The sequence below is a fragment of the Cervus canadensis genome, chromosome 1 (assembly GCF_019320065.1).
Source record: "Cervus canadensis isolate Bull #8, Minnesota chromosome 1, ASM1932006v1, whole genome shotgun sequence".
NCBI classification, from domain to species: Eukaryota; Metazoa; Chordata; class Mammalia; order Artiodactyla; family Cervidae; genus Cervus; species Cervus canadensis.
Genome location: NC_057386.1, coordinates 104,590,855 through 104,616,044, shown reverse-complemented (window position 1 = coordinate 104,616,044; position 25,190 = coordinate 104,590,855). Strand labels below are relative to the sequence as shown.

Sequence of the window (25,190 nt, the reverse complement as noted above, 5' to 3'; positions counted from 1 at the left end):
TTGGCCTGCAAGGAGATCAAACCAGTCAGTCCTAAAGGAAAACCACCTGACTATTCATTGGAAGGACTGATGCTGAAGTTGAAGCTCCAAAACTTTGGCCACCTGATGTGAAGAGCCGACTCATTGGAAAAGACCCTGATGCTGGGAAAGATTGAGGGCAGGAGGAGAAAGGGGGTGACAGAGGATAAGATGGTTGGATGGCATCACTGACTCAGTGGACACGAGTTTGAGAAAGCTCTGGGAGATGGTGAAGGACAGGGAAGCCCAGTGTGCTGCAGTCCATGGGATCAGAAAGAGCTGGACATGACTGAGCAACTGAACAACAACTAGCATATAGTAGGTGCTCAATAAATACCAGTTGAATAAGACAATGATACATCACTTGATATTGCTTGCATGAAGACACAGATTTCATGCAACTTCTTTTTCTGTGGAATCATCTTGAGACTGCAACTGATTATCAGAGGAATCTGAAAATCAACCTTAAAAAATTATTTATTTGGTTACATTAGGTCTTAGTTGCAGCACATGGGATCTTCGCTCTGGCAGGCACATTTCTCTCTAATTGAGGTGCAAGAGTTCAGTAGTTGTGGCATGCACGCTTAGTGGCCCTGCGGCATGTGGGATCTTAGTTCCCCAAGCAGTTACCGACCCCATGTCCCCTGCACTGGAAGGCAGATTCCTAACCACTGGGCTGCCAGGAAATTCCCTAAAAAATCAACCTTAAAAAAAAAAAACCCCAAAAAACCCAGCACACAGTCACTGTGGGTGCACATACATGATTTAGGAAATTGACCTCTGAATGTACATGAACGATCCAAAGAGAGGACAGAGCCCGTTTGTTCCCTCACTCCAGCCCAAAGGGAGGCTAGGATACACGCTTGCCTGCTGTGGTTCTCACTTACCGCCATCAGTCAACAGGCTTTTAGCAGAGAATTGCATGTGTGATTGATTTCCAAATCCTTTCAGGTCCTGAAGGAGAGATCCTTAGTACACAACATACTTTGTCATCATGTGTCAACATCGCCTCAATGCAGAGAGCGGCATTACACGATGTAAGCGTGTAATTGGATTGTTGCTGGGATCTTTCCATCTGCATTTTCATTTACCCAAAGCCGCAGCTTTGGAGGGTCATTTGCTGAGGATGCCAGCCACTGGGGCGGGGGAGGGGGTGGTGTGAGTGCGTAGAAAGACAAAGGACAGCCATAAGCCGCAGAAGGCAAACTTTATATTTACAGTTGGTAAGTTTATAAATATATATTACATTCTTATAATCTACAATACATTCTGCACGCAGACGGATTGGAGAGAGGGCATCGACAGCGGTATGAAAACGAGGGAAAGGCTGAAAGGAACAGGAGTGGGTTACTGAAAGCAAAGGATTATCATTGAAAAGGGGTGACCATTTAGTCACCCAGCCAGACAACGTAAGTCAACCTGGGGACAGGAGCAGGTGGCTGATGGCTCCTGGACTCTCAGTCCTAGGGCAAATGGACAGCACCTTAGTTTGAGAGAGAGTGCTGAGGTTGAGAGGATGAACTGGTGGAATTACACACTTGATCTCAGGAGAATTCAATTATACGCACAGAGGGAGAAAGAGAGACAGAGACAGAGACACAGAGAGAAAGGAAGCAGAGAGATAGGTCCAGAGAGACACAGAGACAGACACACAGAGAAAGAGAAATTGACCTTAGAACCCAATGCTCGAATAACCCAGCTCTCTACCCCATAGGCAGGTGCCATGGGTCCCTCCATCCCTCCAAGGTGAAGCAGAAACAGCCTCATATTCCCCCTCACATGTGAGTGGGACCAGATTTCCTGCCCAACCCTTCTCATCACACACACTGAGTCCCAACTCTCCTTACCCTGTACCCCGCTATGGGCATGCCCAGATTTATCTCAGCAGCCTTGGGCAGCAGACCGGATGGGACTGTCGAAAGACCCATCACAGACCATCCCTCCCTTCTTTCCATAAAAGTCAGGAGAATGAGCATCCTTGGGTGTCGAATTCCTTGTGAGTACTGCTGACCCCCAAAGACTAGCCTTTTCAAAGCAAGACACGTGTGAAGTTGGCCCCATGGGACTTCAGTGTAGCCTGTCACTGGGTGATTGACACAGAGGCCACAGTGGAAGAGACTCAGCAAACAGTGACACAGCTCCCCACTGCCCACGAGTGATCAATGACTTTTGGAAAGGTGGCGATGCAAGGAAGGGTACAAATGTGAACAGAGTGAATTTGCTTTTAAAAAAGCCTGGTTCTTTGAACCTGATTGAAACTCTATGCCCAGGATCCCTAGTTTACCAATAAAGGGATGCTCCGAATGGCTCAGAGGGTTTGTTTCCTGGGTGTTTGATCTTGACATCTAGTTACAAAGGTATTGGTGACCTGTTTGCCCTCTTGTTCCCTTTCAACCATTGTCAACGATTGCCTTGGTTTGTCAATAACCCGGGGTTTACCCTGACCCAGCCTTTGGGAGATAACTGGAAATCATGCTTCCCAAGAGCTGACTCTAGGCGGCGCTAGACTCTGCTTCTGCTCAGGCTCACAGCCAGGTGAGTTTCCATGACGCACTTCCTCCCATCCATCCCGCCCCACCTGAGTCTCCTTTTTCTCCTGTGGTCCGCAGCACTGAAAATTGCAGCCGTGTAGCTTTGGCAATACCCAAATTGCTTCGATTAAAGAAAGAGAGATGGCAAGAGAGAGACAGTTCTTTCCTGCAGGCTGTCGGAAGATCAGTGACTCAGAACTCATTTTTCTTCCAAGTTGAAAAAAAATCTCGCCATGCGTGATAAACCTCTTTTCATCGACTGAGACATCAGACCCTGGAAAGTGGACATCGATTCCAACTCGGGGCCTCGCTGGGGGAGCCAGGGTCGTTTTCTGGGGCTCTGTGGATAGTGTCAGCCTGATCGTGTCCTTTTTTTTTTTTGCCACGCCTGGAGGCATGGGGGACCGTAGTTCCCTCACCAGGATCAAACCCACGCCCCCTACAGTGGAAGCGTTGAATCCTAACCACTGGACCGCCAGGGAAGTCTCCCCGTCTTTTCATTCCCCCCACTGAGGGTCCCCGTTGCCCCGAATCCCCAAGTTAAAAGGCCGAAAGGTGAGTGAGAACCAATGTCTGCGAATGCCCAGCTTACACATCTTCACGTAATCCTTCCCTGTAGCCGCGTGACTCTTGGCCTCCCCCAGGGTCCAGATCCTGGCCAACCCAGTTCACGGTATCCTCGCCGCTGGCCGGTAGGGAGTTCACGGCGGGGCATCCATCCTCCGGAGAGAGGGTGGCGAAAGTGGTGAATTTGACTCTTTTCCTTTTTGAGGTAGGGGACGTTGGGGGCTCGCTTTTCTGATCTTTCCCGTCCGCGAGGGTGGGGCCTGAAGATCTGAACAGCTGTCCGTTGATGCCTTTTTGGGAGTCTGTGCGGAGCAGATACTTGCTCTCTTCGAAATCCATGCCCCTGTCGATGGCGGTGATCTGCTCCTCTTGGGAGGAGGAAAAGTGGAGCTGGTTCTCCAACAGTTCGGTCCGGTGGCTCAGGCCGACCCAGTCGTGGGAGTGAGTCATCCCTTCCTGTTCTTCGAAGGGGACCTGTTTGTGCCTGTACTTTAATGCAAAGGTCACGCAGTTGATGAGGAAGACCAAAATGGCCAGGCAGAAGACCCCTAGCAGGGCATACATTCCGATCTCCAGGTCGCTCAGCCCTTTGGAGGACTGGGGGTCATTCTCCTCCGTTTCCCCGTGGCTTCTGGGCAGGTCCACCTGGGCTGGGAAGCTGGTGAGGTCGATGGAGATGGTCTGCAAATGGCCGCCATCATCCAGAAGGCTTTCCTGGCCCCTGTTCTTCTGGAAGGTGGACCTCTCCGTCGTGGAGCCCCTGCCTTCCATGAGGCCCACGGAGGAACTGCCGTAGTACTCGCCCTCCTGACTCCCCCATTCCTGCAAGGGCTTTTTGGGTCTTCTGTCACTGATGTTATTATCCAGGGGACCTCCTGCCCCCCTGTGTCTGCTGTCACCGGTGTTGGGGGTGGCATCGTTTTGGCCAAACTTCACTTTGATGTTGGCTGTCCCCACCGCCAGCACGCTCTTCCGCTTGGATTTCTGGCACGCTTCGCAAATGACCATTTCGACCTTAACCAGGGCCCCCTGTCCTTCAGCTTCAGCGGCAATTATAGGCCACTTGAATTTGGGGTCTTGGTGGATGGAGACCACCTTCTCATCCAGGGATGTGGCCATCAGGGAGAAGTCTTTTGCATCATAAATATCCAAGGGGGTGACGGAGCCATCACTGAATTGGACCCAGCAACTGATGGCTGCTTCCTGTTGAAAAGAATAAGTAAGTTCATCAAAGATGGACACAGAGGGGGCAAGGGGAGGGTGGAACAAACTGGAAGAGTAGCATTGACATATACACACTACCACGTGTGAGAGAGACAGCTAGTGGGGAGGTGCTGGATAGAACAGGGGGCTCAGCTCGGAGCTCTGTGATGACCTAGAGGGGTGGGATGGGGTCGGGGGAGGGCCCAGAGGGAGGGGATATATGTGCACTTATAGCTGATTCATGTAGTTCTACAGCAGAAACTAACATGGCATTAACATTGTAAAGCAATTATACTCCAATTAAAAAATAAGTTTAAAAAAATGGGTCTCAAAGCTCATTGCACACAAAGGCAATCTGTAGCAAAGAGAATGCTACCAGAACAAATGGAAACCTGTTACACAGTATAGAAGTAAGAAGTACAAAGGGTATAAAATAGAATGAGTTCTTGTAAAGACAAGAGAACCTAAAGAAAAACCACAAGAGTAAAATGACAACCACGAAACAGGACCAGGAGTAAACACCTCCTAATAAGATGTGCTTTCTTTCCTGAGGTGTTGAAAGATGTTTTTTTTTTTTTCCTTCTCTGCAAGATCTACTTCTGCACAATAATAGATTGCATGTCAAAGGAGATTTACTGGCTAGTGGGTCATTCACAAGTGTTACACGTTTAAATGAAACATATTTATTACATTACTTTTAAGTTGCTTTAATAGCCAGTCTCTGAACATTACTCACAACACAGATGAACGCCCCTGATCTAGACAAGGGCGCCTCAGAGGTGCTGCCAGCTTTAGGCTTTAGTTGTGTTGGGTCCTGCCATATATGCATCTAAGGATAGGCTTGTATTGGCTTGTGGACACAGTCCTGGCTTGGAGGTGAGGGGTAATGCCGTCCAGGCAGAGAGAGGGGTTGGGGTGAAGATTAAGGTTAGGAAGCTCTAATATTGGGAGAATCTTTGTCCCCCATCCATCCTCCAACCCACCCATTGGGGGAAATTGGGAGACCAAACAGTAGCCAGGGCCAAGGTTTGTGTATATCTCAATTTCTTTTCTTTTTACTTTGTTGCTTTAGATCTGATTTCCTCGGGACTAGTCTGACCAGGGGGATCATAAGAGATGAGATAATCTCATCTCAGCCCCAAGAGGCTTATGCCCCTGCCCACCTGGCCATAGCTGACCTAACCCGGAGAATGGCTGCTGTCAGAGCCATTCATCTCAGCAGCTCTGAGCCTGCTGGCATCTCCCCCTCCAGTTTGAAATAAGAAAGACAGCACTGAAGGACTTAGTTGTGGGCAGATGAGTGGGAGCTCGTATGAAACTGGGGAATGAAGCCTCACTTTGGAGCAACTACAACAGATCAAGTACAAGCACATGTCTGGGCTCAGCATTTATCTAATGAGATAATGCATGTGAGAGAGACTGTTGAACCCGTTTCACCAAGTTCTTAGAGCTGGGCTTCCCTGGTGGCTCAGACCGTGGGGGATATGTCTGCAAGGAGACCTGGGTTCGATCCCTGGGTCGGGAGGATCCCCTGGAGAAGGGAATGGCTGCCTACTCCTGGAGTAAGCCAAGTGTCCTTGCCTGGAGAATTCCATGGACAGAGGAGCCTTGCAGGTTATACAGTCCATGGAGTTGCAAAGAATAAGACACAACTGAGCAACTAACACTTTCACAAAAGCCTTGCTAACCTTGTAATAAATCCAGTGTTATTTCAACTTGCTTGAGTGGATTTCTCTTTCTTGAAACCAAGGCACCCCCAACCACAACAGAGTAAGTTTTCCTGGTGGTATCTGGTCTTTGGAAGTGAGAAGAAAGCTTCTCACATGAGACTGGTGGCTTCTGCTCCTTCTTGGCTCAGTCGGTAACTTTGGCTCAGTTGTTAGACATTGGCTTGGACTGGCTGCTAGGTGGGAAACTCCACCAAGAGACTGTGCAAAAGCCACTGGGCATAACCCTGATTTACAGGGTCTATTTTTTTTTTTAAGCTATGCCAGGTCTTAGTTGGGGCATGTGAACTTCTTAGTTGTAGCATGTGGGATCTAGTTCCCTGACCAGAGGTCAAACCCTGGCCCCCTGCATTGGGAGCACAAAATCTCAGCCACTGGATCACTCGGGAAGTCTTCTACTAGGGTCTTCCGATTGGCCATAAAATCACGGCAGGTAATTCAAATGCATACTGGATTTCTTGAAACTGAAATGTCAGAGCCAAGTTGTAGGCAGAGGCCAAGCTCCATCCAAACCAAGCACAGAGCAAACCTCAGGGTCACATGGTTTGCTTTGCATGTGGGGAATGGATCAGCTCTGTGGCCTTATTCTAACTGTGTCTTATCACTTCCTTAACTTCTCATTGGCCATCACCTGATTGAATCACCCCAGGAAGACAGGAAGAAGCCTAGGGTTATTTCTCCTTTGCTACCTGGAACTTGCATCCTGGCTGGCATCATGCCCTGAGAAGAGGGAGGTTTGCCTTTGGCAAGAATTCGTATCCATTTCTGAGATCACCCACTTTCAAGTGCTTTGTAGTCCAAAGCCTTGCACACAGAAACCACAGTGAAAGGGCAAGGGATTAGCTAACACCTGATGGAGGAGCATTCAGTGATGGATACCGGCTGGGGAAACTGCAAGACTCTGTGCTTCCAGGGGAATGTCTGGCTTAGTCACAGCCTCAGCAGGTGCACAAGGGGGCCCATCGTAATGCACCTGCTGAGCATAGAGCTGCCGGGAAAAGGGCTCTTGATCGACAAGGGAAATTGCCTGAAAACCCCCTACAAGGACTGGAGGCCTCCCAGCATCCCCTCTGGAGGACAGTCTGTCTCATGGGGCGCAGAGAATCAGCAGCCTGAGACCACTGTCCTTGGGTGTTTGGTAAACAAGGCCCCCCAGAGTCACAACCCAGGTTCTCTCTAAGAAATAATGTTTCTCCACCTCTGATGAGGGAGGAGATCAGATAACATTTTCAAGTGCCCTGTTTGTTTGGCAACCGTGGTATGGACACACAAACATGCACTGCATGATACACACAGCATGTACACAACACTCGGGACACACACACACAGTACAAACACACACACACATTCTATTAGCGCATGCTGTTTTCCAACAAAGAGAAAGAATACCAGGTACAACGTAACCACCAGTTTGTTACTTCTCCTGGGAGCTAAACAATAAATGTGGAAGCAACTCCTCCAATCTCCTTCTGACCCCCCAGACCTGTGACCCCAGAGAGGGGCAGGGACCTCACAGACGTTTGGATACCTCCTTAGGGTCTGTTTCTGCCCTCACCTTCACCCCACCACTCGGGGAGGTCAGCAAGGGGAAGAGCCAGGATTATTTTGATGGTGGGAAAACAGCACACGCAATGTCCAATGGGATGTGGAGCCTGCCCTGAGCTCCTCTGGCTCCTGATGCCTAGAATCCATCACTCATGGCAACCTTGTTGTTCAGCATCTCCATTTAGGGGGGTAGGAAGCCTGAGGCTAAGCAGTCACTCGTTCACAGACCCTTTTCAAGACTAACAAGGACCTATTGGATAGCACAAGGAGCCTGACTCAGCACTCTGTAGTGACCTATATGGGGAAGGAATCTAAAGAAAAGAATAGATATATGCATATGTGTAGCTGATTGACTCTTCTATACACCTGAAACTAACACAACATCGCGAATTAACCATAGTCCAATAAAATAAAATAAAAAAAAGACTGAGGAACACCTAGTGTGCAATCCCACTCTTTTGTGGGACCCCCCGCAAACCGGTGACTCCACCAGACTGGCAACCTCACCTGCTACATGATCTCAGCTGGTGTGCGACCTCACTTGATGTGTGTGTGACCTGCTCAGGGCAGGACCCCACTCAATGAATAAACCCACCAGTGTGTGACCCAACCCCACACGTGGCTCCAAGACACGTAGGATCCCCCCCGGTGTGTGACCGCCCCCCCCCCAGCCATGTGACCTCCTGGGTAGGAGACCCCGCCCCACAGCGTGCCACCCCCACTCCCACACCTGTTTGGGCCTTTGCAGAAGCTCTTGAGCCACCGCAGTGGCGAAGATGGCTCTGTTGCTCCCTGGGCTGAGCTGCAGGGAAAGCGACAGTCCCGTCACCAGCTGGACCCCGAGGTCCGTGATCGTCACCTTCTCGTCCAGCACGGTGATCGTTTTCTCAGCCAAGATAGCGTCTGACAGAGGCGACAGGATCTGAAAGGCAGAAATGACATAGCTCTCTGTGGTTTCAGAAAGCCCCGCTTTGGTGTAAAGGATGCTCCATGTGGGGGAGGGAGAGAGGCAGACAGATGAGTGGGTCAACTGCAGGAATTTAGATCTTTTGCGTAAAAGTTGGCTGTGAAGATTGCAAGTGCTTGTCTATGGGGCAGGTATGTTTTGTTTGATGTAGTACTTTAAAATGGGATGAATGGCTATCCTTAAAAAATAGAGGATTTCATATTAACCATAGCTTTCTAGCTTTTCTGAAAAACTGGCAATATCTCTCCATGCTGGGCTCCCATTTCCTCTTTGGCAGCTTTTGGAGAGGAATAGCAGCCTCTTCATCACACTCCTCACCACTCCCTATTGTGCTCCTTACATTTTGGTTCCAAATCAGTCATTGTCTTTCATCTGACACCCATCCTGCTTTTCTCACTGACTGCTCCTTCTCAGCTTTTAGAGAGCATTAGAACATGTGACTCCTGGGTCCCAGTTCAAAGAAATCTGTTTTCCTCCTTGATAAAATGATCTCTTTAATTTTCACTTTTTTTTTTCCACTGGTAAAAGTACTTTATTAAATTATGTCATTTGCAAGTGGTTTCCTAAGAATATCTAAAAGGAAAGTTATAAAACATTCTCAAAAAAGTATAGGGTTAACAGCAAAATTACATTTTCTTGATCATATAAATAAAAACATTTTGTTTCAATAGGCTGTCTGAATATTTTATAATAAATGCCCCAACTGACAGCTGCAATAAATCTATTTTAATGAGAAGTCCCATAGTTAATTAAGTCATTTGTTAATAACGGGTTCAAAAATGATCTCTTTTAAATTCAAGCCCATTTCCCAGAGTGATTTACATTTTCCACAATCCAATATAGTTTCACTTGTAAGTCTTTGCTATGCACAAATATTTTAGAAACCTCACTTGTTGCTTAAGAGGATGATTGCCTCTCCTACAAATGGGGCAGCCATTGAGGAATAATATTTGGTTTCAGACAGGAGGAAAATGACTAAACCCTAGTGGCCCTCCTAGAACCATGTCTTGTAAAAGTGTTTGCTTCAAAACTCCCATTCTGCACACTGCTCTACCCCATCCATTCCCAGCAGGAGGTGCTTACAAGACCGGTGGAGTCACAATAACTTTGTTCCTTCCTTCAGCACATTTCTGGAATGTGTGGGAAATTGTGACCTGGTGAATGCAGCTGAGCATCACGGCAGGATGCAAAGCTTTCAGGTGACAAGGGTCAGTGAGGCAGATTGACAGAGTGAGAAGCTGCTGGCCACGCCCTGAATTCTAATGAGGTTAGTTCATCTCGAGAGTTTTCAAAAATTTTTTTTTAATTTAAAAATTTAAAAATTTAATTTTATATTGGGGTAGAGTTGATTTACAATGTTGTGTTAGTTTCAGGTGTACAACAAAGTGATTCAGTTACGCACACACATATGTCTATTCTTTTTCAGATTCTTTTCCCACATAGGTTCTTGCAGAGTATTGAGTAGAGGTCCATGGCTGTACAGTAGGTCCTTGTTGACTGTCTATTTTATATATGTAGTGTGCATATTTTAATCTCAGATTTCTAATTTGTTCCTCCATCTCCCTTTCCCCTTTAATAACCATAAGTTTGTTTTCTATGTCTGTGAGGCTGTTTCTGTTTTGTAAGTAAGTTCATTTGTACTATCTTTTTAGATGGTACAAATGAACTTAATATCATATGATATTTGTCTTTCTCTGACTGGCTTACTCCATTTAGCATGCTAATCTCTAGGTCCATCTATGTTGTTGCAACTGTGGCATGATTTTGTTCTTTTTACTGTCCGAGTAATATTCCATTTTATATATATATACACACACCACATCTCTTTTATTCATTCATCTGTTGATGAACACTTAGGTTGCTTCCATATCTTGACTATTGTAAATAGTGCTGTCATGAACACTGGGGTGCACGTATCTTTTCGAATTAGAGTTTTTGTCTTTTCCAGATATATGCCCAGAAGTAATTAAGTGACTCTATTTCTGGAGCTTTTGTCCCAAGATGGTAATGTCCACCATGTCTTACAGACAAGTAATGTCTTGAAGTTTCAGACATGATTCAACCCAAGAAGTCAGGCCAGTGTTGCTCAAATGAAAGGAATCTGTGAAGAATTTAAAGACTTGTCACATTATTATATCATTTATTTTATTTACATGACAGTTCCTTTCAACCTACTCATTCTGAAAATGGGCATTGTCAAACAGAGTTACCACCTGATCCAGGGATAGCAGTCCTGGGCAAACATCTAGAGAAAACTCTAATTTGAAAAAATAAATATACCTCTATGTTCATTGCTGCACTATTTGCAGTAGCCAGGGCAGGAAAACAACCTGTCCATTGACAAATGACTGGATAAAGGAGATGTGGTACATATATGCAATGGAATACTACTTAGTCATAAAAAAAGAATGAAATAGTGCCATTTGCAGCAACACGGACAATCTAGACATTATCAAACTAAGTGAAGTAAGCCAGATAGAGAAAGACAAATAACATGATAGTCATATGTAGAATCTAAAATATGACAATACATATATACATACTACTACACACTACTATATATAAAATTGATAAACAACAAGGACCTCTGTGCAGCACAGGGAACTGTATTCAATATCTTATAATAATCTACAAGGGAAAAGAAAGAATAGATACATATGTATGTATAACTGAATCACTTGGTTGCACACCTGAAACTAACACAATATTGTAAGTCAACTGTCCTTTAATTTAAAGACTGGATATTAGTCTAAGAGACAAATAACAGAGCTCTCCTCTGAGATGTCTTACCTGAATGGTGGTCATCCCCAGTTCCTGGCCAATGAGGACTTGTCCCCCTTGAAGCTTGGCGATGCGGGGCTCCTCCACCTGCATGAAGTCATTTACCAGCTCCGTGATGTCCACCTGCCAATCGGAGCCCAGCAGGTGGGCCAGTTGTCCCCCGGGCTCAGCCGCTTCCGCCACAAACTGAGTCAAGACCCGCACCATGGCATGCTGGTATTGGAGGGTGCAGCCCCTGTTCCTCTTCTCGTCTTCATCCTCCTCCTCGCTGTCCTGAGCTGGCCTGTCAAAGGGGTGGTTCACTTTAACAGATGCTGATTTGTTGGGTCACTGGCCGGGGGGCTGGGTGTGAAATGTGGCAGGGGCTGCAGTGGTGAGTGGGCCTAAGTCCTGCCGTCACGGAGCTCATAGCCTGGGGTGGGCTTCAACAGACGTGCAGGGGTGGTGCTCAGAATATTTGACCACTGCTGTGGCCTGAGGATGGGCTCCCCCAGTGGCTTAGTGGTAAAGAATTCGCCTGCAATACAGGAGGTGCAAGGAGACTCGGGTTTGGTCTCTGGGTCGGTAAGATCCCCTGGAGGACGGCATGGCAACCTTTTCCAGTGTTCTTGCCTGGAGAATCCCATGGACAGAGGAGGCTCGTGGGCTACAGTCCATGGGGTCACAAAGAGATGCGACTGAGCACCCACCCACATGCTTAGGGCCTGAGTACACGCCTCCCTAGTGGCTCAGCTGTAAAGAACCCACCTGCCAATGTAGGAGACACAGATTAGATCCCTGGGTGGGAAAGATCCCCTGGAGAAGGAAATGGCAACACACTCCAGTATTCTTGCCTGGGAAATCCCATGGACAGAGGAGCCTCACATGGCTACAGTCTGTGGGTCACTAAGAGTTGGACGCGACTTGGCAACTAAACAGCAACAACATGGCCTGAGTACTGACCAGTCAGAATGGACTGGTGTGGCCAGCAGAGGTCTAAAGTGTCCCTAAAACCCCCCCTCACCTCCTAGTATTCATTTTGTGAAATCCCCTTCTCTTTGAGTGTGGGCTGGACCTAATAAATTTCGCCCAAAGTAAGATAACAGCAAAAGTTATAGGATGTCACTTTCAAGATCAGATTTTAAGATACTTTCTTATTTGGCTCTCTTTCCTTGGTTCATCTCTCTTGCTTGCCCTGAAGAAGCCAGCTGCCATGCTGTGGGCAGCTCTATGAGGACATCCCACAGCTATAAACTGAGCAGCCTCTGGCCAACATCCAGTGAGGAACTGTGGCCCTCAGCTCAGTAGCCTGTGAGGAGCTGAGACCAGCCAGCAACCACGTGATCTTAGCTGCAGGTCCATCCCCACTGAGCCTCAGGATGAGACCACAGCTCTGGCTGACAACTGGATGGCAGCCTGAGGGAGACCCAAGCCTTGCCTCGGTTCCTGATGCAGAAGAACGGTGAGATGACAGGGTTTTCCTTTAAGCCACTTGGTTTTGGGATAAGCCATTATATCATATCATGGTAGTCAATACAATAAGGCTCTGGATGACCAGTGCAGCCTTGTAAACCAGTACACAAGGAAAGTGAGTGTTTCACTCAAGGTGTTTGGTGATGATACATGTTGAAAGAGCAAGGATGGTGGCCAGGAAGCAGATGTTAGTTGTTCCCTCAACATCTGATGCCTTATCCACTCTCAGCCCTTCCCAGCACCATCACGATTTCCATCAGGTCAGCTGTTGATTCCTTGAAATAGTTCTGTAGCTATATCTGAGCTGAAAAGTTGTGTCAGCATCTGGACTGTCCATAATGAGACTCGGCCAGTTCTTTCTTTTTCTTTTTTTTTCAGCCAAACGGCATGTGGGATCTTAGTTCCCCAATGGGGGATTGAATCTGCACCCCCTGAATTGGAAACGTGGCATCTTAATCACTGGATTACTAGGGAAGTCCCCAATTCTGTGGTGAGTCTCTCCCTGCAACTGCCTGCCCTCAGGAGCATCAGTGACTATGCTGAATTCCATTCTCCCAACTCAACATTAGAAACCCCTGTGGTTAAAAAAAGATCATGGCTGAAACCATCTTCCAATTGCACATGGAACCCAAACCTCCATTCCTGAAGCCAGACCCTCTCCCAGGGGCCACAAGAACTCAAAGGGGTAGACTTCCAAGGGCAAGAATGTAAAAGCTATCCCTCACATAAGTACCAATTCTCTCCTCTCTGTTGAGTACCCAGACTCCAGGAATATTTCCTTGTCTAATTCTGCACATGCTGACTTTTGCCTGTCTACAAGTCACTTGTAAACGATTCTTTAAGCATGGGTCTCTCTGAGATGACAAAGTTCTCTGAACAAAATTCTCTTTTTATCTGATGCCCACTTATTTGCCTCATGTGGACAGTGCAGACTTGTCATTCCATCAAACACCATCAGAGTGAAACACCAGGCACACAGAAGACAAGCTTTGGACTTCATCTCCCCAAGGGAAAGCAATCTCAGAGTTTCTGGGCTGGGGGCACAAAGAGACTGCCCAGGTCAGGCAGCATCTGTTCAGACAGGTCTCTCGTGAACCTCTGTGGCTTGGGTCCTCCCAGATCAATTCTCCCATCTCCTGGTATTGATCCCTTGGTTTAGGCAGGGTTGACCTTCTTTCTTTAGCTCCTCTGGCTCCAGCCAGAGGAACGTGGCTGCAGCCTAGCTGGCCAATCAGTGTATTCTATCTCCCCCCTCTTCTCCTCCTCCTCGTCTACATGTGATTAGATCAGGCATGGGCACACAACCCAAGTAAGAATAACACTTAACTCTAAGTCTCTAGTAGGAATTATTGGGGAAGAGAGGATGCACTTTTTGCAGAGTCGCAAAGAAGGTAGACTAGAAGTCTGGAACCTCAGGAGCAAAATTTGATAGGGAATGAAGCTGATATAAGCAAACTGGAGCTGAGAAGGGGCTAGAGACACACACCCTTAGGCTACCCCTGAACCCTTGGAATGAGACATGCCTGAAGTTAGCTATCCTGTAAATTTCCACCTTTAGCCTAAGCATACTTGACCTGCATTTCTGCCTTGGAGCCTGACCAGCACACCCACCTCTTGTTGGAGACGATGGGGACTCTCCAGCCCTTGATCTGGTTGAGCTCAGTGTCCGAGATCTCGATCTGCAGGGGCAACCGGGGCACCCATACCGTCATCTCCAGAGGAGTGTTCAGGTGCTGGAAGGTGAAGTTCACCACCACGCCCACCTTGCCCTTCATTTCCTTCCCATTGACAAAGACGTAGTCACATCTGTCAGAAACCTAGAAGAAGAGAGAGAGTGGTGGGGGACCCATGAGTGAATTTTTATCACACCCCAAAGTGGTGGTGGAGAAGACTCTTGAGAGTCCCTTGGATGGCAACAAGATCAAACCAGTCAATCCTCAGGGAAATCAACCCCTGAATGTTCATTGGAAGGACTGATGCTGAAGCTGAAGCTCCAGTACTTTGGCCACCTGATGTGAAGAGCCGACTGACTGGAAAGGACCCTGATGTTGGGAAAGGTTGAGGGCAAGAGAAGTGGGCAACAGAGGATGAGATGGTTGGATGGCATCACTGACTTAATGGACATGAATTTGAGCAAACTCAGGGAGATAGTGAAGGACAGGGAAGCCTGGTGTGCTGCAGTCCATGGGGTCAAAGAGAGTCAGACACGACTTAGCGACTCAACAACAACAACATAGGAACAGCAAGAGAAAGCGGAGGAGAAAACTGAAGTGTCATAGCTCTTCTGGGGTCACGATCATGAGAAGTAAGTGGACACTGCTTTTTTTTTGGCCACACCACATAGCTTGTGGGATCTTAGTTCCAGACCAGGGATCGAATCCATGCCCTTGGCAGAGAAAGTGCAGAGTCCCAACTACTGGGCTGCCATGGAATTCCCTGGATACTGGTTTTTCCTTTCTGATACAGCAGAGGTACAATGACAGATACCATGCCCTCCCCCCCACCTCTCCTTCAAGCTCTTTGACTAGTTGAGGTCACTATCCCCACTGGCTGCAGATGTTCTGCTGGTAATTTATGCTGCACTTCCTGTGGGAGACTGCCCTTAGGTGATGGAGCCGTACCTGCAGAGTTACTTGTGTGTTACATACCACCCATCCCATCCCATCCCATCCCATCCCATCCCATCCCATCCCATCTCTTTGCCCAGTGATGACTTTGTAGTTTGTCTGAAGGAGGAACAAACTGCATGTTAACACATCCAGGCACATGTTAGCTCATTTCATCCTCAGAACAACCCCGAGACGGCTGTTAGTCCCATATTCCAGATGAGGAAACTGAGCATAGAGGAGTTTGACTACAGTCCCCTGCTGGGCAGGAGCGGCCATGAATCAGCCCTGGGGTCTGGTTTTGGAATCCACATTCTCATCTTGTGCTCGGGCATGGGACGGCTTCTCTCTGCCACCATTTGAGAGAAGAGCCAAGTTCACAGCACCTTGTCCCCTCATCTTTGGGTCCCAGCTCTGTAGGGGAGCCCATGCTCATCCTAAACAAGACTTGGGGCGAAGCTTTGGAGTCATGCAGTAGGACAAATGATGGCTCTCAAAGATACAAAATCCTAACTTCTGGGACTGGTACATTAGTTTATTTGACATAAATGACTTCGCGGGTGTGATGAAGTTAAGGGTCTTGAGATGAGCAGGTAGTCCGAGATTATCCAGGTGGTCCCTAAATGTAATCCGAGTGTCCTTACAGGAAAGAAGCAGAGGGAGATTTGGGAACCTCGGGTAGAGGAAAGCTGTGTAGATGCTATGCAGCCAGCTTTGTGGATGGAAGAAAGGGCCAAGGAGCCCAAAGAAAGCATCTCTAGGAGCTTGGGGAGTCAGGGAAGTGTTCTCTCCTCTAGAGTCTCCGGGTTGGGGTGGGACGGAGTGCAGCTGACACCTTGTGAAGCTGATGAAAGGTTTCTTCTCTCAGAACGTTTGGGAGAATACACGTGTGTGGTTTTCAGGAAATTGTTTTGGTTTTTTTACTTGCAGGAGCTCAGTACCCCAATGAGGGATTGAACCCACGCCCCCTGCAGTGGAAGTGTGGAATCTTAACCACTGAAGTTCTTAATCTTAACCAGGGAAGTTCCTATATGTGGTTTTTTTTCCCCAAGATTTTTTGATGTGGATCATTTAAAAAATCTTTACTGAATTTGTTGCACTATTGCTTCTGCTTTTACCCCTATGGCCACCAGGCATATGGCATCCCAGCTCCCTGACCAGGGATCGAACCTGCATACCCTACATTGAAAGGTGAAGTCTTAACCCCTGGACCACCAGGGAAGTCTCACATGTATGGTTTTAAGTCACCAGATTTGTGGTCATTTGTCCCAGAAGCCACAAGAGATGGACACTGAGAGGGAGAGGAGGACAGAATCAGAGGCCATGAGGGTGTCTTCCCTGCTCGGGGCTTGGCTGGTTGAGTTTGGAGCGGGATATGAACCAGAGTGAAGCCCTTGGTTTACTGAGCACCTAATACGTGCCCAGCCCAGCAGGTGACCACCTCCCATGTATGGTCCCAGTCACTAGTCAGTCACAAGAACCCAGAAGGCGGGGCCATTACTGTCATTTCACAGGTCCAAGAATTAAGTACCATTTCCTATGGACACTTCCCAGGTGGCATTAGTTACAAAGAATTCGTCTGCTAATGCAGGAGATGCAAGAGACACAGGTTCGATCCCTGGGTTGAGAAGATCCCCTAGAGTAGGAAATGTCAATCCACTCCAGTATTCTTGCCTGGGAAATCCCATGGACAGAGGAGCGTGGTGGGCCACGGTCCATGGGATCACAAAGAGTCAGACATGACTGAGCGCGCACGCACACACACACACACACACACACACACACACAAAGGACTCACGGCTGGAAAGTGGAAAAGACCAGATTCAACCCAAGTCACCTCCCAGCTGCCTCCTGCTTCGGTATAGGCATCACTTTTGCCTGGATGCTCTGTTGTGATCTGTTTTTTTTTTTTTTTAAAAAGGATGCAAACCTCCCTCCAGCACTTAGAGGGGTGTGAAGAAGCAATGCAGAAATGACTAGGTTGTTCAAACATCTTAGAAACATCTTAGAAAGGATTGCTGATGATGGCTCCTTGATCTTCCCGGTGAGGCAACAAGGGGGCCAGGGAGCTCACGGGGGGGCTCGTTATCCAGGGGATGGTCAGTGACTTGGAGGGAAACGTGGGCCCCGGTCCATTTCTGAGTGGAGCTGCTGGTCCTCCTAAATGTCTGCCAATGGGGGGAGTACTGAAATCTGATTGGAAAGTGGAATGGAACCAGCCCAGGTAGTTTTACTGTAATTTGTCTTGATCACTGACATTTCACCTTCAGGGCTGCTGAGTCTTGAATCTTAGGCATTTTCTTTCTTTAAATATTTTATTCTTTTTGATGCTTTTGTAAGTGGAAATATTTTCTTTTTAAATTTTATTTTGGCTGCACTGGATTTTTGTTATGGGTGCTCGGGCTTAGTTGCCCTGAAGCAGGTGGAATCTTCACAGATCAGGGATCAAACCTGTGTGCCTTGCAATGGAAGGTGGATTCTTAACTGTGGACCATCTGGGAATCCTAGCTTTTCATTTTTAAGCCTTTCAATTCTGAATGAGGCTGAATTGCCAGAGGTAAGCCGAGAAGTGGAGAGACAGAGACTGAGAGACAGAGGGAGCAAGAAAATACTGAGAAGACTTGCTTTCAGAAAAAGAAGCTGGGACTTCCCTCATGTGCCAGTGGTTAAGGATCTGCCGGCCAATGCAGGAGATGCAGGTTCGATCCCTGATCCAGGAAGATTCCACATGCATTGGAGCAATTAAGCCTGTGTCCCACCACTACTGAGCCTGTGCTCCAAAGTCCGGGCACCGCAACTGCTGAGCCTTTGTGCCACAACTAGAGAAAAGCCCGTGCAGCAACAAAGACCTAGCGCAGCCAAAAATAAATAAATAAAAATGTAAACGGGCATTAAAAAAAACACAAAAAAGAAAAAGAAGCTGGTTCATGACTTTAATTTTATGGGCCCTTTTGTCAAATCAGGGGTTCTAAGAAAAGGTACGTGAAGCTCATTGTGGGCAAAAAGCCCTATATCCTCCTCTGGATGAGAGATGCTTGGTGTGTTAGCCAAAGCTGAGAGCGAAAAAATGAAGTCTATGTGTTTTGTTCTTTTTTTTTTTTTAAACTCAGTGTTTCCCCCCAAAGCAATGAGGAAAAGTGGGAGTTAGACTTTGATACAAAGGACAAGAAAGGTACGCAGACGGAGAGCAGGGTTTGACACGTAGAAGGTCACTCTTAGTAGAGATGAGTGGAGGCAACTGATGCTCAGGATTTGGAACAGTGCTAGGTAAGCTGGGCTGAGCCCTGAGATAGAGACAGTGTGTGTGTGTGTGTTTACATCAACTAATAAGGACAGTACCCGTGTTTGATAAGAGGTTTGTAAGTTTGATTTAAGAGTAAACTCTAGTTATTAAGTACTTTTAAAAAGAAATCCAGAAGCACCTTCCCCCCTCCCCCTGCACAACCAAGTTACAAAGTTCAAAAGTGTTTCTTATGCTTTACCACTGAGTTTTTAGATGACATGTACCCCAGTGTGCCAGCTTCCCTGGTGGCTCAGATAATAAAAAAAAAAAAAAACCTTCCTGCAATTCAGGAGACCCAGGTTCGATCCCTAGCTTGGGAAGATCCCCTGGAGAAGGGAATGGCAACCCACTCCAGTATTCTTGCCTGGGAAACTCCATGGACAGAGGAGCCTGGCAGGCTATGGGGTCTATGGGGTCACAAAGAGTTGGACGTGACTGAGCGATTAACACACACCTGGGTGTGCATTGCAGCACTGTTTACAACAGCCAGGACATGGAGGCAGCCTAGGTGTCCATCAGCAGATGAATGGATAAAGAAGATGTGGTGCATATATACAATGGAATACCACTCAGCCATAAAAAAGAACAAATTTGAGTCAGTTATAGAGAGGTGGATGAGCCTAGAGCCTGTTATATAGAGTGAAGTAAGTCAGAAAGAGAACAACAGATATAGTATATTAATACATTTATATGGAATTTAGAAAAATGATACGGATGAACCTGTGCAGGGAAGGAATGGAGACAGAGATATAGAGAATGGACTTGTGGACACAGGACAGGAAGTAAGAGTGGGATGAACAGAGAAAGTAGCATCGAAATATATGCACTATCGTGTGTAAAGCAGATAACTGGTGAGAAGCTGCTGTATAACACAGGGAGCCCTGTCTGGTGCTCTGTGATGACATAGAGGGGTGTGTGTGGGGGGGAGGGGGGCTCAAGAGGGAGGTGATATGTGTATACTTACGGCTGATCTGCATTGTTGTACAGCAGAAACCCACACAACATTGTAAAGCAATTTTCCTCCAATTAAAAAATAAAAAAGATAGTAACTAGGAAAAAAAACCTCAGTTTTTAACTTTGTAAACCACATCTGAGAGGCTTGGCACCTCTGCATTATCATGTTTAATTTCTTTCTTTTTTTTTTTTCTATTTTGGTTGAGGACAGTAGAAGATTTTCTGGCCTTCTTGTTCAGTTGGTTACATTTGTCTAAACTTACGACTGCCAGTGGCTCAGATAGCAAGTGACAAGGCAGAATTCTTTAAAGTGTTCAAGTTCCTTCAACCTGAGGCTAGATCCTGAATACAGTATTGAATTCTTTAATATTCTGATGGCTAGCATTGACAGGTGCACATTTGGCATGCTTTGGTGTTTGGTTCTTCTTGGACTTTATTTTTCATGGCAGGTTTATGTGGTAACGTACAGTAAATTTTGTAAACTTGCATCAAGTTTATGAATAAAGAATCGGTAAAAAAGCAAACGGCCCTTCTGGCTTTCCATATCTGGCCCCTGTCCTTGCCTTGGGCTTGGAGGCATCACTAAAGTGTTTGCTAACCACACCTGGTTCTTCTTTGATGACACAGTAGGGGAGGGAGGGGGGAAAGGAAGGGGGAGGAAGGAACTGGGGGAGAGAGAACTTTGGAGAATTACTCTGGCTGGTGGGGGATGCCTGGTGGGGGTGGGGTCTTCCCACTCCTGCTTATCCCCTGGGCAGCCTGTGGCCAACCACTGACTGTACAAACACACCTCAGGACAACGTCTCTAGTACATTTCAAACTCCAGGGCTGCTATCGGGGAGCAGGGTCTCCTGAACCCTATCCGTGGAAGGCTGAATAATGGTTTCCAAAGATGTCAGCTCCTGATAGAAACTGTAAATGTCACCTTTTATGGAAAAAGGATGTAATTAAGTCCAGGATTTGGGGATGAGAGCATCCTGGATTATGGGCCCTGAATGCAATCCCAGAGTCCTTATCTGGGAGAGGCAGAGGAGGTTGGACATGGACAGAATATCAGCCCATGTGGAGAGGAGCAGTGATGTGGCCACAAGCCAACGAAAGCTGTCTGCGCTGCCACAAGCAGTTGGAGCAGCTTCTCCCCTGGGGCTCCCAGAGGGAGCATGACTTCAGTCTTCTGGCCTCCAAGACTGTGAGAGAAGGCTGTGTTTTTTCAGAGTCCTTTTTTTTTCCCCAAAGAGTTTTATTTATTTATTTGTTTACCTATTTATTGGCTGCACTATGAGGCATTTGAGACCTTAGTTCCCTTCAGTTCAGTTCAGTTCAGTCACTCAGTCATGTCTGATTCTTTGCAACCCTATGGACTGCAGCATGCCAGGCTTCCCTGTCCATCACCAACTCCCAGAGCTTGCTCAAACTCATGTTCATCGAGTTAGTGATGCCATCCAACCATCTCATCCTCCGTCATCCCCTTCTCCTCCTGCCCTCAGTCTTTCCCAGCATCAGGGTCTTTTCCAATGAGTCAGTTCTTCACATCAGGTGGCCAAAGTATTGGGGTTTCAGCTTCAGCATCAGTCCCTCCAATGATCGAACCCATGCCCCCTGCACTGGAAGGCGGAGTCTTAACCACTGGACCACCAGGCAAGTCCCAAGGTGTGGTTTTAAGACTCCAAGCCTGTGGTCATTTGTGACAGTGGCCACAGGAATCTAATATACCATCCTGGCCCATCTCTTCTCTTGCCCTGTTCTTCCCCCTCACCCCTCACCCCCTTATTTCTCGGGGAGGGGGGCTTTCATCAGTGGGTCTCATACACACAGCGCCTCAGCTACAGGGAATCTGATCTAAGACTTGGTGACTGTCAGTTGGGAAGACACCAGTCTGGTTTCCCAAGGGCAGACCTGGTCCCTGACCATTTCCTTGGTGGCTGCTCAGGACAGATGAGCTGAACTGTGTTCTCACAGAGGCTGATGGGGCAGAACTGGTCCTTCTAGCTCGACATCCATCTTTCCCTCCATCTCCTTGGCCACTGAATTCTAGCATCAATTCCTCCTCCCCGAGGAGCTGAACCAGAGAAACAGGACAGTCTAGGTGAGCTGACAAGACCTATTCATTCCCTCTTGTTTAAATATGACTGTACATGTTCAATAATTCATTAACTACCACTTTACAATGCTGAAGGTTTGAAGGAAGGATCCATTAAAACTATTCAATCCCTCTCATAATACATTTCCAGCCAGCTGCACTGCTCCTTGACGGGAAAATGGTTAATATTTCTGACTCTGTGTGTGTACAATCTGGCACTTTCGTGAATTTAATGCCATTTGCTTCTTTGCTGTTTAAATGCTGTACAAATTTAAATCTTATTTAAATATCACCAACATTTGTGGTGAAACGTATGTTCTGATGTTTTCCTTTTCTTTTTTTTAAGAGCGAGAGCTAAGAATATTAAAATTCCATCCCCCTTCCCTTTAAATTTGGCAAAAAGACACAGTCTGCAGGAGTATTTGTATCCAATTCTCAAGTTAGGCATTACCTTCCTGAGATTAGTGTTTATCTTGGACAAAAGTGGTACCATTAATAATAGCAGTAACAAGAAAAGCAGTGACTGATATTTATTGAATGCTTTCTGTATGCCAGGCACTGGGTTAAGCATCATTCCATTTAATCCTCATGATAAATCTATTAGGTAAATGCTATTATCCCATGTTTCAGAGAAGAGACTGAGGTGCGGTGTCCCATGGGCTTGAGGGACATGTAGTGAAGTGACAGTCACTCAGTCGCGTCCGACTCTTTGTGACCCCCTGGACTGTAGCCCACCAGGCTCCTCTGTCTATGGGATTCTCCAGGCAAGAATACCGGAGTGGGCTGTCATTTCCTTCTCTGAGGGACATGTAACACTGGGCTAATTAATGGGAAGAGAATGTCCCAAGCTTGTGACACTGGTTAATTTACTGGGAGACAACTTTGTCTACCTCAGCAGTGTCTGTAAATGCATAAGAGACCCTTTTCTGCCAAGAGAGAAGTTCTACATGAACACACCGGAGGAGGAGCCAAGGCAGGGAGTACATGCAGGTCCTGAGGCTGACGCTCAGGTGGATGCAGGTGCCTGGTGTTGTTATTGTTTATTCAATAAGTAGAGTCCGACTCTTTGCAACCCCATGGACTGCAGCATGCCAGGCTTTCCTGTCTTGCACTATCTCCTGGAGTTTACTCAAATTCATGTCCTTTGAGTTGGTGTTGCCATCCAACCATCTCATCCCCTGTCATCCCCTTCTTCTCCCACCTTCAATCTTTCCCAGCATCAGGGTCTTTTCCAATGAGTTGGTTCTTCACATCAGGTGGCCAAAGTATTGGAGCTTCAGCTTCAGCATCAGTCCTTCCAATGAATATTCAGGTTTGATTTCCTTTAGGATGGACTGGTTTGATCATCTTGATAGCTTGTAGGAAAAGGTTTTTAAAACAACATGAGGGGTGAAGGTTACAAGGGTGAACATGGGTTGGGTGGTTAGGTAACAGGGTGGTGTTTCAGGAATTTCATTCATCAATTTTATGGCTCTAACAGGTCTGGGGCCTATGTGCTGGTGGTTAGCATACAGTCAACTTTTTCCACCTGGTGGGGAGTTTTGTAAGGATATGGCTCAAGGAAATGGCTCAAGATATTATCTGTAGCCCTTGAGAAGGAACAAAAGGTCATTGACTTTGCTTTATGGATAAACCATTATTATTCTGTCTTGCTTGACTTCTTTCCTTAGTTTCTACATTTTTCTCACTTCTCTGATTAAATTTGCTCTTTGGAGATTGGGGAAAGACTAGGAGACTAAAGCTTTTCTACAAAGAGGCCAGGGATGTGGTGGAGTCTGACTCCAGGAAGGTCCTGTTAGGGTCCTATTTGGTTCCAAGAGCCCTATTTGGAAGGAGCATCTGAGGTCCCTTCCATGTCACCACAATGAACCTCTTCTTGAACAGGGATATTTTCACATTTTTGGAATCATTTATATTAGACCCTATTTTTCTTCCATTAATAAAACCCTAAATTTAAGTTCCCAAGAAGCTCTGTTATTTTTAACTCAAAACAGAACATTTTTACACAACGCTACATTCTCACTTTCCGTCTTTCCTGGGTCAGAAGGAATAACACATTCAGTGAACGTTCTCTTTTCTTTGTTCTTGAAATTACCCCATGTTGTCTGGGTCACCATTGTTTTCTCAGACCTGCCAATAAGCGCTCTGATAGAAAACAATTTTCATATTAACCAACCCAAGCAGCTCTTCCCCTATGCTAGTCTCAGCACTGTCAACAACTGGGGATGGATACTTCTTTGTTACAAAGGGCTGTTTTGGGCGTGCTAGCATGTTGAGCAGCATCCCTGGTCTCCACGTGCCAGGAGCAACCTCCCCTCCAGTTGTGACAATAATATTGTCTCCAGTTATTGTCAAATGCCCCCTGGGCTGAAAAGTCACCCTCAGAGAAGAACTGTCATTTCAAGCACTTCTGAATGATTCCTTTGAGCATCACAAGACCCTAAGCCACAGATTGTACAATTGTGTACAGAGGCGGGGACTCTTTCACTTAAGAAACATTTACATGTTTCAACATTTTGCTTTTTAAACCATGTGATAACGAATATCCCCGTGCACACTCCCTGTGCCCCAGGGCATGCTTGACCAGTGCAAACTGAGAAGCTTGCCCTAGGGAATTCCACTAGGTCCTTCTGCTTTTCCCAGCAGTCCTGGAAGGTTGATGTGATGTGATGACACTGATTTTTTTTTTTTCTGGGTAGAGAACTTTGAGACTCAGAGATGTGAGGGAATGTGGCAGATTGTATTTCCAAAGGTGGCCACAATTTCTCCCAGCTCACATGCTCTTCCCCATGAGGCCTGACTGTACCCCACAGAAGAGGTGGAACCCAATTCCCCTCCTTGGGTTTGGGCTGGTCCTAGTGACTCTCTGCACTTACAGAAAGTGACACAAGTGGTAACCTGTGACTTCAAATGCCAGGTCATGAGAAGCCCTCCACCTATGGTTCCTGAAACACCTGCCCTTCAGATGCTCCCCCTCAGAACTCATGTGCCAATATCATAGGAAGCCTAGGCCAGGTGGAAGGCCACCTGTGGACTCTCCCATCTACAGCTCACACTGGGCTCCCAGCTAACCACCAGCACCAGTTGCTGTCTGCATGGGTGCTCCATCTTGGATGTTGGCCTGGTTCAACCTTCAGGTGGCTCCATCCAGAAGCCACTGGGCCACTGACAGCAACCACATGAGGTCATGAAAACCACTCAGCTGTGCCCAATCAACCCACAGAACTGTGGGCTGTTGTGCAGATAACCAGAAAAAGAAAGTATGTGTGGAAACCGAGAAGCTGGCCTTGAACCAAGATGTGCCTTCCAATTCTTTGTTCTCAGACACCCCAGGACAGCCATCAGCGTGGCTCCTGTTCTGGTTGTATCACATGCCTAAGAGAGCCCGCTCTCCTGGCTCTCATGGATAATGTCTCAGGAGCACAGAATCTTTGTTCTGGCTTTCCATCCCCAGTACGTTCAGCATGTTGCTTCAC

General features: G+C 46.9%; 1 protein-coding gene across 1 annotated transcript in view; it reads right to left on the bottom strand.

Annotated features, from left to right (window-relative positions):
* Positions 1-1,209: 1,209 nt before the first annotated feature.
* Positions 1,210-25,190, bottom strand: part of TMEM132D (transmembrane protein 132D) — an 836,318-nt gene continuing 812,337 nt past the window's right edge. The window contains exons 6-9 of the mRNA XM_043488971.1: positions 14,403-14,608; positions 11,349-11,622; positions 8,322-8,513; positions 1,210-4,319 (exon numbers count right to left, since the gene is read on the bottom strand). Of these exons, the coding sequence (XP_043344906.1) occupies positions 3,138-4,319; positions 8,322-8,513; positions 11,349-11,622; positions 14,403-14,608 (1,854 nt within the window). The 3' untranslated portion in view covers positions 1,210-3,137. The remainder of the gene's footprint in view (positions 4,320-8,321; positions 8,514-11,348; positions 11,623-14,402; positions 14,609-25,190) is intronic.